Source organism: Dendroctonus ponderosae, unplaced genomic scaffold (genome assembly GCF_020466585.1).
Source record: "Dendroctonus ponderosae isolate FM_Combo_2020 unplaced genomic scaffold, Dpon_F_20191213v2 Dpon_F_20191213_1, whole genome shotgun sequence".
Classification (NCBI taxonomy): domain Eukaryota; kingdom Metazoa; phylum Arthropoda; class Insecta; order Coleoptera; family Curculionidae; genus Dendroctonus; species Dendroctonus ponderosae.
In genome coordinates this window covers 21,043,625-21,056,839 of record NW_026017110.1, presented here as the reverse complement: position 1 = coordinate 21,056,839, position 13,215 = coordinate 21,043,625, and the positions used below count along the sequence as shown (strand labels likewise).

Here is a 13,215-nt window from a genome sequence, read left to right as displayed (position 1 = left end):
CGATGAGCAAATTATAGACTCCGTAACCTCATCTACAGCTTTAAGCGATAATGAGAAAGATGACGATTTAGGTGAAACGTATTCTACTGTAGACAATAATGCTGTTCCAACCATTTCTGAAATTACAAAAAAAGTGTCGGAAACTCGGAATTTTCTACAATCACGCCAAGTTCCTAATCATATCTGGGAGCCCTTTTGTGATCTTGAAAACTACATAAATAACATCTATTTTTGCAGCAGAAATGTACAAACAAAAATTACAGACTTTATGAAGTAGATTTCAAATTGAATTTTGTTTATCTTTTTGTGTTCTTTTTAGTCATACCTACTAACTTCTACTACTCTATGTAAAAATAACGAAATAAAATACACCACGTATTTTTGTATTATTATTCGCTTATAGCGAACTCCGGATATAACGAACCAGTTTTAGTTCATTTTTCAAGTTTGTTATATCCGAACTCAACTGTACATATATTGCGATTAAAAACTGCAAAGAAGTAATGATTTTATTAACGCGCAAATGCAAAATACACGAATTAGTTTTAATGTGTCCCCCTAACTTGATCTTTAGAAGTATTTCCCATGAGATCACCATTTTAATAAAGCGATCTTGCCTCAAGTGGAATATCTAAATTAGTCTTCTAACGTCCAGATCTGTGAGAACTTTGTTGGGGAATTATTTACACTATGTATTAGCCTTTAGAAAAGACTAAGCAAAAAGTCACCAACAAAACAATTGAAATGAAACAAAGGATATTTTTGTTAAATAAACAGTTTAAAAAAACAGTAGTTGCTAAAAACAGTACAGTCCTCTTATTTGTCCTACACCCTACCCTGTATATGCCGTGTAGTCTTTATGAGAAAGTTGTACTAATTGTATTAGGTACCATCTAAGTTTTATTTTTAGCAACACTAAACCTGCTGGTTTTCTTTATATAGCTTTACCAGGAACTCTTAAGCAGCATCCAGCCAGGTCAAAACATCTTAGAAATGTTTCCCAGTAGTATTTTTTTCCGAAATATGTTCTTTTGTTCCGGTGGCTAAAATGATCCATTCAAACAGCTCAAACTTTGCAAAAACTTTTTACTGCAAGGCGGAGTTCTTAATTATTCGTTTTCTAAAGCAGAAGTTATTAACCGAGAATACTAATTTTCTTTTAAATTAGCCTCTGTGTGATTATGAATATTTAAATTTTAGCTAATTTATTTGAAATATAAAATGAATAACCGTTTTATTTACCCATCCGCATGTTTAAATTATACGCTTAAATTGGATCTAACAATTTATTATTTGAAAATAGACATTACTTCCAAAATTAATTTCAACAAGCCTAGTGAGAGTTTTCAGTTAAAATAGATAAAAAGCAATAAATCCGCAGTAGGTTGAAGCTATTTAAATCTCAGTCAACCTAAATGTATTAAACTTTTAATTAAGGGATAATATTTCAGACAGTATTAGCTACGTAATTACAGGAATTTTATATACCATATAAAACTTTTACTGCTTCGTCAAACAAGAACTGAATTTAAAGCCGTTCAAAAAAATGTCATGCAAAGTTTTTTATCCACATTTGAAACTTTCTTCTCATAGTTAATAATTGTATTAAACTTAAATGGCGAACAGATAAGAACTTTCTTTCAAGAGGATGAGAACTAACGCTTACAGCAATTAGTTTCAGGCGCTTTTTACGAAAACGGTTTGGTAGTTAATCAGTTGCGAAAGGCGATAATTGGATTTTTTTCATTAGTTTTAAACAGAATAATATTATATGATTTTTCGACGAATTCATTAAACTAAACTATAAAACTAAAACATAAAGCAAAAACAAACAAAGAATACATCGTTAAATCCGACAAGGCAATGGCATATGCAAAATTTCCATAGCTATTTACCCTTAAAAATACACCTTACGTTTGTGCTACTTTGCTCTATTTGAGCCTAATATACATAAAAGCACTTTACCTTTCGCACTTGCTGGTTCCAAGAGGGTCTCGCAGGTATTTCCCGTAAAAAGTTTGGAGCAGTGACACTTAACGGCCGCTACTCCGACGTGCCTGAAAATTTAATATTTCTTTTCAGTTCTTTTCTTGGCTGCAAAAGGTTTAGATTTTGTTAAACTGTTACTTAGTATTCAATTGCCTTTTGCTTAGGCCCTATATTCTTTAATCAACTGACAAGACAGCCACTGCTACTGCGACTTAAATCGGTTTGTTCTGAGAATAAGCGGGATTAATGGGGTGCTCGAGAAGAGAAACAAAAAGCCTGATTATGAAAACGCTTCGGGACTTGGTAAACCAAAGCAGCATTGTTGGGTCTGTTGGTCAGATACATCAAAAGAAATGGTTTGCCTGAATTCCGTTTGAAAACATTACCGTCTGAGCGATTGCAAGTTTCGCAACTGTGATTTTTAAAAAGTATGAGAAAGTGTTAATTTATAGTTAAACGAAACACTACTTACAAACACGTTCCGCCATTTTTGCATGTAGGAGTTCCATTAGTGTAACAAAACGATTTCGGTCCTTCGGAGCAGCTGGGACCAGAATAGCCATCGAAACACTTGCAACTAAATTTTCTAGAACACAACATAGAATTGCTTGGTTAGATGCATGTAGATCCCTCCGACTTTTAAATATATAGTTTTAAACCGTACCCAATCAATTTGTTTAACAATTTTACCCTACAGCACAAGGCGCCATGGAAAAAGCCATGCCGATTTGAAGCGAACTATTAACATTTTATGGAAAACCGTGTTCGAAAGTTTTCGAAGTAAAAGTCGAGGCCGGCCGTTTAATAAATGCCCCAATCACTCTTCTTCGAATTATTGATTAAAATCATCAAGTAGCAGTTTGCTATAAAAACTTTACTTAGAAATAGCGTGTTTCATATGTTGCGTTTTTTCAGCTTTTCAAAATGTATAATCGTAAACAAATTCTCCGCAGCTTCTTAAACTGAAATTTTTATTTTTAAATACAAATGACACTATTTGTGCCTCCAAAGCGTCGATGAGTTTTTTAAAGTATTTCTTCCTCTATGATTTTTCTCGACAACATTCTAAACACCTTCCATATTTTATAAGACTCTTACAAAGTAAATATTAAATCAAGTAAAATTCACATTGAAACTTAGTCGCTATTTAACTGTGTACTTTCAGAGTAAAGCTAACGGAGTCACAGTTGATTTAACAAATTTTAATTTACATTTGTTACACATTATACATGGTTGCAGTGATTTAAATCGCAATTTCTTTTGTCATGTGAATTATCTTTTCTACCTCACGTTATCGATAGCACATAGTCCTCTTGTATGAAATACTGTCGACCAGATAAACTCTGATAAATTTTTTTAAATGCAGTTGATTAAAATTACTCACTTAATATAAATATTAAGAGTAGGTAGCACAAAACTCTCCGCGAGGAAATTTCTGCTGGTCGCTACCGGTGTGTTGTATTTCAATCTTTGCAAGTTCCCTTTTTTACCTTTTTTTCCACCGATTTTTTCAGCTTACAATTATAAGGCATTTCCAGTACATTGTATTGATTTTCTTGGTCGACGTTACTGACAGCGTTTTGGAACGCTTGATGACGAAACAACCAATTTTGAGCCAACGCTGTACGAATTTTTCTATCTTAAATTAATTTTAAACTTCTTTCAATTCATTTCAGATGACTTTGCGTAAACAATATCAATAATTAACCACTTTTTTCTAAAAGTTTGCAGTATTCGTGAGACAAAGATTTTTTTAATGGATTTTTGGCGAGTTTGCCGACGCGCAAAGATAAAAGACTCCAAGGATTTAATTGCTTCAAGCTGATAGTTGAGGCGTCACCACAGCAGAGAAATTACATATATATTTCTATTTTAAAGAGTTAATGTATATCGAATACCGCTATCAGCCAATATTTTAAGTTTACCACTAAAAAAGTCTTATAGATAGATACTCTGTAATTGAAGATTAACTTTTATTTTATATAATGCAACTGTTATAAATATTTTATTAATATTCTCGTCTAGGTCAACGTTTTATTGAAAGCGTTGAGCTTTCAATAAAACTAATTATAAAAACAGGAAATTATTATTTGCATTTAAAAGGCTCAGTTGTTGATACATCAGTTGAAAATTATATTAGCTCCATTTTGATTTATTAATTTATTAAATTAAAGGGTAATGAAAATTAAAAGTATACTGAAGTACTCAATATGCTGACATTTAAGGCTAAAAATATCTCTTTTTTTTGGAATTTCTAAAAACTTGCATATTGTGGCTACAGTTCAAAACAGGGAGTTAATTGACGAACAACGTTTAACTGTTTTGTATTTAGAGGGCCATGCAAAGCAGATGAAATAAATTATATTTATAACATTGTAACACGCTTGTTAGCTTGCCGTTTATCTTGATGAGTGTTTGGCGGCTACACGTGTTTCCTCAAATCCGCATAATTACGGAATAGAGCTCTTAACAATTTTGCTTCATTGTTTCAGCTCTTTCGCTTTTAATTAGTGATAGTAGCATTTCTAAAGCTTTGGCTATCGATTTTATATGTCAGCTGCATAGAATTTGCGATATGTTTTTGCAATTGTTTGTGGTCGTATTATATCTAAAGCTCTTATCAGGCTCTATTCGCTGTTACTCGCGTAAATCTGGATCAAATGCTGGAAAGGGTGATATTTTCACAGTAGATGAAAACATCAGATTATTGCCATAATGTTAAATGTTGAATGGCACTTTTAAATATTCCCAGATACGAAAAAAACAATGCAGATATCCATATTTGCATATTAAAACAATGTTATTGGGAACTTGTTTTTATCTGACTGTGTTAAATAAATGTATACCTATTGCATTTTATATGAATCTATATATTACTATAACAAGGGTTTGTAAAGCTTTTTATTCAGACGTGTGTGCGCTATACTTTAAATGTAACATACATTTAATTTAAATTTAAAAATTGCATTTAATACGGGTAATTCGTAAATATTGCATGCAATTTAAAGAGTCAATTCCTCGCATAAAACTATGAAAAATGCTTCTTCACCCTTACATTGAGTGAAAAAGTCGTTATTATATATACATAAATTCTACTTTTTTAATGCCAAACATATTGATACAAGGTGGTCAAAAATTAAGTTACGACCGTCATCTTTATTTTGTCAAATGGAAGCATCGATTTTTTAATTAAATTGGGTAATAATTAAGTTTCCATTGAATTATAAGTATGATGCTGTACCATGTCCTATACCTCATTTTATTTAAACATTTCACAAGACTCGATAAATTTACGAGTTAAAAAAATATTTACCAAAACAAAAAGATACAAGAAAAATTTATTGATCGCCTCGGATTTTCAAGCCGTCAATGGCATGCCTTTTGAACATCCAATTTGATTGTTATTCTGTTTCTTGGAATAAATCGATCCTTCTCACGACCCAGATATTTGCAAGAAACCGAAAAAATTTTGGGTAACTGATGAGTTTGAGAATGCAAAATTGAAACAAAAGCAGATGCTTCCATTTGGAAATAAATAAGTAAAAGGTCTAAACTTATTTTTGGACTATCTTTTATAAATTAATTTTGTATAAGAAAATCGCATTTACAAATAAAAGTTGACATTTTCATTTGTAGAACAGAAATAGATTGTTAAATTAATTACTACAAAGTGTAATTCTCTAGTGTTTGAGCAAAATAAAAATAATATTTAAGTAATTTATACTTTTTGAGTACTTATATCAATTAAAATTCGTGTTATTTTTGTCTTACTCTGTACTTTTAAAGGGAAATGCTTTCATAGAAGATGTTACATGCTTTATGGAAAAACAAGATCCTTGCACTCACTACAATTTAATAGTTTGCATAATTTTATATATACAGGGTGATTCAAAATTGGCGTCATTTCTTTTAAGGGGTAATAGGGGCTCACTTGGAAGGTACGGGAAAAATATTGAAATGTTTTTCAGTCAAGTTTTAAATTTGCTTCGTAATTTGGTTTGTCAAGCGAATTGAAAACAGCTGTCAATCTAGTGCTCTTATAAAGGGAACAAACCCTTACCGGGAATAAAAAAAGGACTATTACATTTGAAGTCCAAGGATCGGAGATGCTGCATAGTAAAATAGCATGCTTTGTGGATATGTAATAAGAATATATGCGGTCAGTTAACCAGCTAATACACTTTTACTAATGCCAGATACAGCAAACCATATAATAAATCTCGTTGAAATTTACGGTTTACCGCATCCAGATCCCGGAACGGCATATTTACTTACGTGTAATGATCGAAGCAAATTCCGGTAAATCCGCAATCCATCATGGTGCAGGACGGGCTCCGAACGCCGCCAGTGGTAATTTCATAGGTGATGTTGAATCCATACGTATCCAGGAATTTATCCAGGACGCGAATATGTGCTGACTCAGACGATTGCATTTTTAATTCTATTACCAAGTAGCTCTGATAGCTCTGCACCCATCGGATACGGAACACGTTAGTCTCATTTACTTTGTGGATTAATTTCGGGTTGATCTTGTAATCGTTTCCGTATAGCTGATATTCAGTGAATGTTAGACCTGCAAAAGAAGAAACTTTAAGTTTACTCGTATAATCACGTTTGGAAATATTGCTATTGATGCGGTCGTGAGAACGCCAACTTTATCAGAAATCTGGAAAATGTAAGCGGCAAAAAGAAATTGCATCAGAAATCAGTGTTGCTGATTGGCATTAAAAAACGACTTTCAGTTACTTCGAAACTCTGCGGCAAATTGAATTTTGCAGGAAATCTAAAGCAGCAGCATTGGTGGGACTACGAGAAATTACTATTTTGAAACGAAAACACACTTTAACTGACCTATCGAAGAAAAATAAATCGATGCAGACCCTCCAGCTAAAATAGTTACATTTGCTATGCTTTTTACAACGTTTCCCGTTCAACGATTTTTATCTAGGTAATGTACGTGCTACGAAATCTTGCAAGGAAAAACAATGTAAAATGAAAAATCTAACCTTCGAAAGTAAATAGCTGAGTAAAGTAAACGATGATCGAAGTATTTCCGGAACCGTAAGCAGCACTGCTAGAATCGATTACCCATTGGCATCGTATTGGAACGTCAAATGGTCCTGAAACACAATAACATTTAAAGTCAGATGTATGCGACCTTTTTTAACTCTCAAAGATATATATCAGAAATAGAACAATCAGAATATTTTCCTATGTCGTGAATGCAGAAAAATCAGGTTCAATATCTTCGTTTTATCAGGAACCTGTCAGCTGTTTTCTTTTACTCTGTGGGAGTAGCCAAAAGGACTTACGCTTTTTTATTTTAAAAACACAAATTGACAAATCGCTTTATTATAACTTAAATAATTTTTATATTAATCACACTTTGAACCATTTTAGAGTAGTGATATTTATTCAAGCTTCGAACACCTCTTTATCTCAGTGTGCGCTGGTCGTATTATTAGCTTTGCAAGCAAATGTATCTTCAGGTTCGCAAATAACTGAGCTTTTATTTATAGCCATTGTCCGAGCATGTTTCATTTAAAGTCAATATTGCAACATGTTAGAAGTGAAATCATCTCAAGTCTTGGAATCACTTAGTCAAATACCAAAGGACACTATTAAATGCGAGAGTTAGAAGAAATATGTTTATCATAAAGGAAACTTCATCTCAAGTTAACGAGTATTGATGTGAGTGATTCGAAAGAAAATATAAACTGGGTAGTAAGGAAGATAGGTTTGGAAGCCTTTTGTGTCCGAGAACACAAATGAGTAACAACTAAAATATATTCAATTTGCGGCAAATATTAAATTTGTTTGCCATTTTTTGACAATCACTTCGACAATAAAAATTGTAGAATTATAGGGTATATTTAGATTAAATTCTATGTTAAATTTAAGAGAACGAAATCAATAACGGTCTTTGTTTTGAAAAATCTATTTATATTCCGTCGGTAATAAACGTTGTAGTAAATTTGAAAGCCTTGAAATCGTTTCTTTCTTCATCAGCATACACCGATTCAGGCCTAAATTTGCGATTGGGAAATACATAGATTTAATGTCAACAGATCAAAGTTCAGTACTCATAAGCGGTGGAGGCTTTCTATTTACAAAAATTCCAATTTCGAACATAAGGACAAATTCCAGACAGTAACATTCAAATTCCTATTTCCAATTCAAAAATTCTTTCAATTCCCAACAATGCAAGCAACAATATGTTAGTAAGACCTCCATTTTGTGCGGATTGAGAAACACGGAAACCGCAAAGAATCAAAATTTTTCTTTGAAAAATAAAAAGTGTCGGCACTTTTGTCCGCTCTCGATAAGTTCAGACAATGAAACTGCTTGCTATGTTTGGTCGTGGCTGTGAATTTCTTATATTCAATAATACTGCAAGTTGCTACTGTTATCGTGGTATAAATGGCTAAAATTGCAGTTTAAGAAAGTTAAATGCATCTAGCGTTATGTGAATTCAACAGCAAAATTGCAGCTACTGCAGTCATTAAAAGTGGAAAAAATATAGATCAGTAATACGTTTATTTGTGTGGAGCATCCTTAACGAAATTGATTTTGCCCAAAAACGTTCAATTGGCTCACTATTGCAAACCTAAAAATTTCTACCATCTGAGAATGATGATCAAAAATGAAGACTTATTAATTTCCTCAATTATTTAATCATGACGGAGTTTGAGCAGGCACTGTAGCGAAGGGTTCAATATTTCTTTACTCTACTTTTACCCTTACTTTGCAAGGTATTAAAAATTCAATGCAATTTATAATTTTTGTGAAAAATACACGCATCTTTAACACATTTTTAATATGTCTCTGACATCTATCCAAAATGCAGAATCTGATATTAGTCGGGCAGAGCCACAATATTAATAAAAAACGATTAAATAATAATCTTGCGGTTCTACTGGCCGAATTTATTTACGTCATTTGCGCTTTAATTTTTTATAATTTAATACATTGTGAAACCCAAGCAATTAGTTTTATTGGCATCTTAATAATAATAATGCTTTAGATAGATTACATAATTACTATTTAATGAAAGTTTTTGTTTGAAAATGCTGACGTGCTGCAGCGCTTATGCATCAGCTGCCAATGCCCTATTATTACCTACTAGTGAGTGTAATCTAGAAATGTAATGTTGAACTTGATGCGTTCTATATTTTGTATCCCAATAAAGAATCCACCAAAAATTCAAAATTTTTGTAGCGTCGAAAATAAAATTCTTGCTTAATCTGCATTAACGCCATCCTACTACATTTATCTTTTAGCTAGAGTTGGCACAATTGACTAAGAATGAGTTTCCATCTATGATCGAAACGGTTCGGTACAATCCATGAAACGAAGATTGCTATTTCCACAACGTTCGTTTTAAAAATTTTAATTGCCGTTTTAAAAAGATCAGTTGAAAAATTCGCTTCCCACATCACTCTGATAACCAACATCCTGAGAATAAATGCCACTAAAATGTTTTTCCTTAAAATCTATATAGGTGATTAAAGTAACTGTTATTTCGGGATTCGGGAAGAACTAACGACAAGGACTAGAACAAAACTTTGTTTTTTATTCAAGGAAATGGAGTGAATTGAAAGACTCCCTTGCTATGGGTTAACTTTCTTTTTTTCACATTATGTCAACTTAACTATGAAAAATTGGCACATCAGATATAACCAAGCGCAGTGCATAAATATATAAATACAACTTTAACTTATTTATATTCTAATTTAAACTACAAAACATGAAATTTGTCTGAATTATAATATACAAAATCCGGATGTTTTATTCCAGAGCTTTCAACTTTACATGAGATAACTAAAGCACAGCCCACAGAGTTACAAATTTTATTCTTCAAAATTATGGAGGATTGCTGTTACGCTGTGCCATATAAGATTTAGCACATCAGTCATGAGTCTGACGACGATGTCTTATTTCTTTCATTCATAACCTGGAGTAAAAAATATAAAGTTCTCCCTCAAATGACATTGATTTAAAGGAGATTTGGCTCTGGGAAACTTTGTCGCTTTTTAGACGGTTCGTTTATATGCGAAACAGTTTCAGTTACCGGCTAACTTTCAAGGCGGCGTTCAAAACGTTACTCGGTTGACAATTTATTAATCTACGTTGCTAAATTTGCATAAATTTTCCATTAATTTTATTTTCCATCTATGAATGAAAAGTGAATTTCCGTATCGAATTAAAATGAAACATCAGGCTATTAAAGATAATTGTATGGAAATAAGGATTGTTGAAACCATTTATACGTTGAAAAGTTTATAACCGATGTGCCTTTATATATTTCGTATATATCAGGTCTGCTAAGAGGAAAACGAATCTGGCGTTGTTTCTGCAAGAACACAACCAAAGTTGCCATATTAAAAGCTCAGTTTTCAACCATAATTCAGTGGAATAATGAAAATAAATTATGTAGGGTTCTAAGTGATACTTTAAGAAACTATTCGAGCAATTTTAGTTTGATGACATGCACGCAGAATGCTCTATAGACTAAGTTGGTAATGAAACAATTAAGACCCACAGACATGCACTAATTGCTTTGAAGATTGAGGTAGTTGCTAAGTAATGTAATATATTTGCAAAGTTGATTCAATTGAATCGGTTTCCTGGTTTTGGCCATTTACGTGTTTTGTAATGGCCATGTAAATTGTTAGAGGTGAACGATACGAAGATAAATCGATTGCCTACTTACCTTATAATATAAGATTGTTTGTCTTCGTTAATATACATTTATGCAATAAAATTAGTATGAATTAGATATTAAGACTTGTTATGAATTTTCATTGACTTCATGAGTTTAATTTAGTAATTATTATTTTTTATGCAAAATTAGTTATGTACACAAAATTTAAATATGATTTTTTGTTTTTTGCCATTTTGGTACTTTTTAAAATTATGTTTTTTTACTTAATTATTAATTATTAATTATGTCTGAAACATAATAATTACAAGACAATAGTACCTGGAAAGTTGGGAGTAGCAAGGATGCCTCGTGCTGCTGTATAAGTGCCTCCACATGTTCGTCGTCCTGCCTCGTTTGAGGAAATGTGCATTAACAATGTCAGAATCGGGATAAAATTGTTAATCCGACACATCCTGAACTCAGCTTATACTTTACATGCTTGCATTCTGGATCTGAAACAATAATTAAATGCTATTACGTTTCGTATTATCAGATTAAAACTGTACAGTCTTGCTGGAGATGTGAATAAGCGAAGAGGCAGACTGCCTAGTCGATTTTGAGGCAAAGCAAAAGTTTGGCATAAGCAGTTAATTTTAACAAAAGGGTCTGCTTTTTAAAGATCATTCAAATCACATTAAACAATATTTGAAAATCATTGACCTGGTTTGGAATGTTCATAAATGTATGGTAGAATAAAAATTAACGGTATTCTTTCAAATGCACAACTAAAAACCCTTAACACGTAGGAATAGCTGGGCTGTAAAAACCCAATTTGTCTTTATCTGAAATTCGGGCAATTCATGGGCAGTCAGTGGTGTCTTAATGGATTATGCACTTGCAATTTCCAAATAGCCTCTTAAGAAAAGCAGAAACTTTCATTTATACATGCCCTGAATGGTACTCTGCATGTTGATGGCAGAGCAGGTCTATTTACCAGCATCTAACAATAGATGATGGTCAATCGATAACGATAGTTCTGAAAAGACAAAGGTTCTTGCAAAAACAATTCAAAGTAGGATGTAACAAGATAATTTAAGCTAATTTGGTTCAAAGCGAAATCGATTCTAAATACAAATAACTTTTGAATCTGACAGTCATAAGAATTATAATTTTTGAAATATTATCACATTTTGCAGTGCAATCCGTATCAATATTTTATTGTGTCAGTGTATGCCTATTATTGCATGCAAATATATTCAGGGCATTCGGAAACATAACTGCAACAAATTATGTTGTTGAGGACAGTATTAAAATAAATCGATGTGTAACATAACAGTTTTTGAAGTTGAAATTTGAGAAACATTAACTTTCCTGAGTATTATTAATTGATGCCGGTATCCGGGAGTTGGATGGTCGATAACTGTCTGAATAGAGGGAGCGCAACTTAAAACAGCGCATATATTTATTGTCGATTGTATTTAAATTCGGTTAAAACTCTTTCTGAATTACCAAAATTTCTCAGTAAGAACTAACTCAGTTAAAAAAAAAACATATTAAAATTGTTCTTTTAGTTTAGCTTTAATCGTCAATATTATATAAACTTGACCAAAAAATTACTTACTTACAAGAAATGACCAGGCATAAGAAGGTTTGCATTACCACATAACACTGAAAAATAATGTTCTAAACGACCTTTTTATGTCTAACACATAAATTGAAWTTTCTACCAAAATCGTTTCAGAWTTAACTKATATGAAATAAACAATTTCCTGTAAAAGCCCCCAATAAATACCAGCCATTGCATTTATTTTAAATTAATTTTGAATCGGCTAGAAATTATTTATTGTATGTGAATACGGAATGTCGCTTTAAATATTCATGAAAGTTCTGCAATTTACGACCAAAGCTTTGCACGTTCTAAAATAACAATTCTTGAACTGATTTATTAAGAATTTTTGTACATTTCTGTTACAATCATAGTTTGAACAGTGCTATTTGAACAAGTTTTCATCTATTTATTGTTCAATTAATTGGATTTTCTATGAAACTCTAGCTTTATTGATAAATACAAATATTAACAAAAGCACTGTAATGTGCACGTAATCGTGATGAAAATATAATTGGAACAAGTGAATTGTTTAATGCAGCATAATGCATGCACTCCATAATATTAATTAACATACTTACTAACTTGAGATTAATGTTAGTGTTTGCTTAACTTGAATGTACTTTGTGCTTTAACATATATGGTAGTAATCATGTTTCATCTGAGTGCTTCAAAGTTAAATAGCATTTCAATTTCTCCCTTTCAATTCAATATTTCGCGTTTGCTACTATATTGCGAACTGAATAGTAAAAAGTTTTACCGAAATGAATCTATCGCTGGTTTTCTATTATGAAAAGATAATCGTTATAAACAAATGGTCCAAAAACATATTTCCGCTATCATGATATTTCGTTTGCGGGCAGCTTATAAGAAACTTGTGAGGTTTCTTTTTACATAATTTGGGCGTAGTTCTAAGAAATATTTCGCGGAACATACTTTGATGATTATGTTGAACAATGTTCCGTAGATTACATTA

The 13,215-nt window shown here is 32.1% G+C and overlaps 1 protein-coding gene across 1 annotated transcript in view; it reads right to left on the bottom strand.

Moving 5' to 3' along the window:
• LOC109533775 overlaps nucleotides 1-13,215 on the bottom strand; it is a 95,724-nt gene that overhangs the window by 25,722 nt on the left and 56,787 nt on the right. The window contains exons 2-6 of the mRNA XM_048661157.1: nucleotides 10,973-11,145; nucleotides 6,996-7,109; nucleotides 6,265-6,562; nucleotides 2,462-2,575; nucleotides 1,966-2,057 (exon numbers count right to left, since the gene is read on the bottom strand). Of these exons, the coding sequence (XP_048517114.1) occupies nucleotides 1,966-2,057; nucleotides 2,462-2,575; nucleotides 6,265-6,562; nucleotides 6,996-7,109; nucleotides 10,973-11,105 (751 nt within the window). The 5' untranslated portion in view covers nucleotides 11,106-11,145. The remainder of the gene's footprint in view (nucleotides 1-1,965; nucleotides 2,058-2,461; nucleotides 2,576-6,264; nucleotides 6,563-6,995; nucleotides 7,110-10,972; nucleotides 11,146-13,215) is intronic.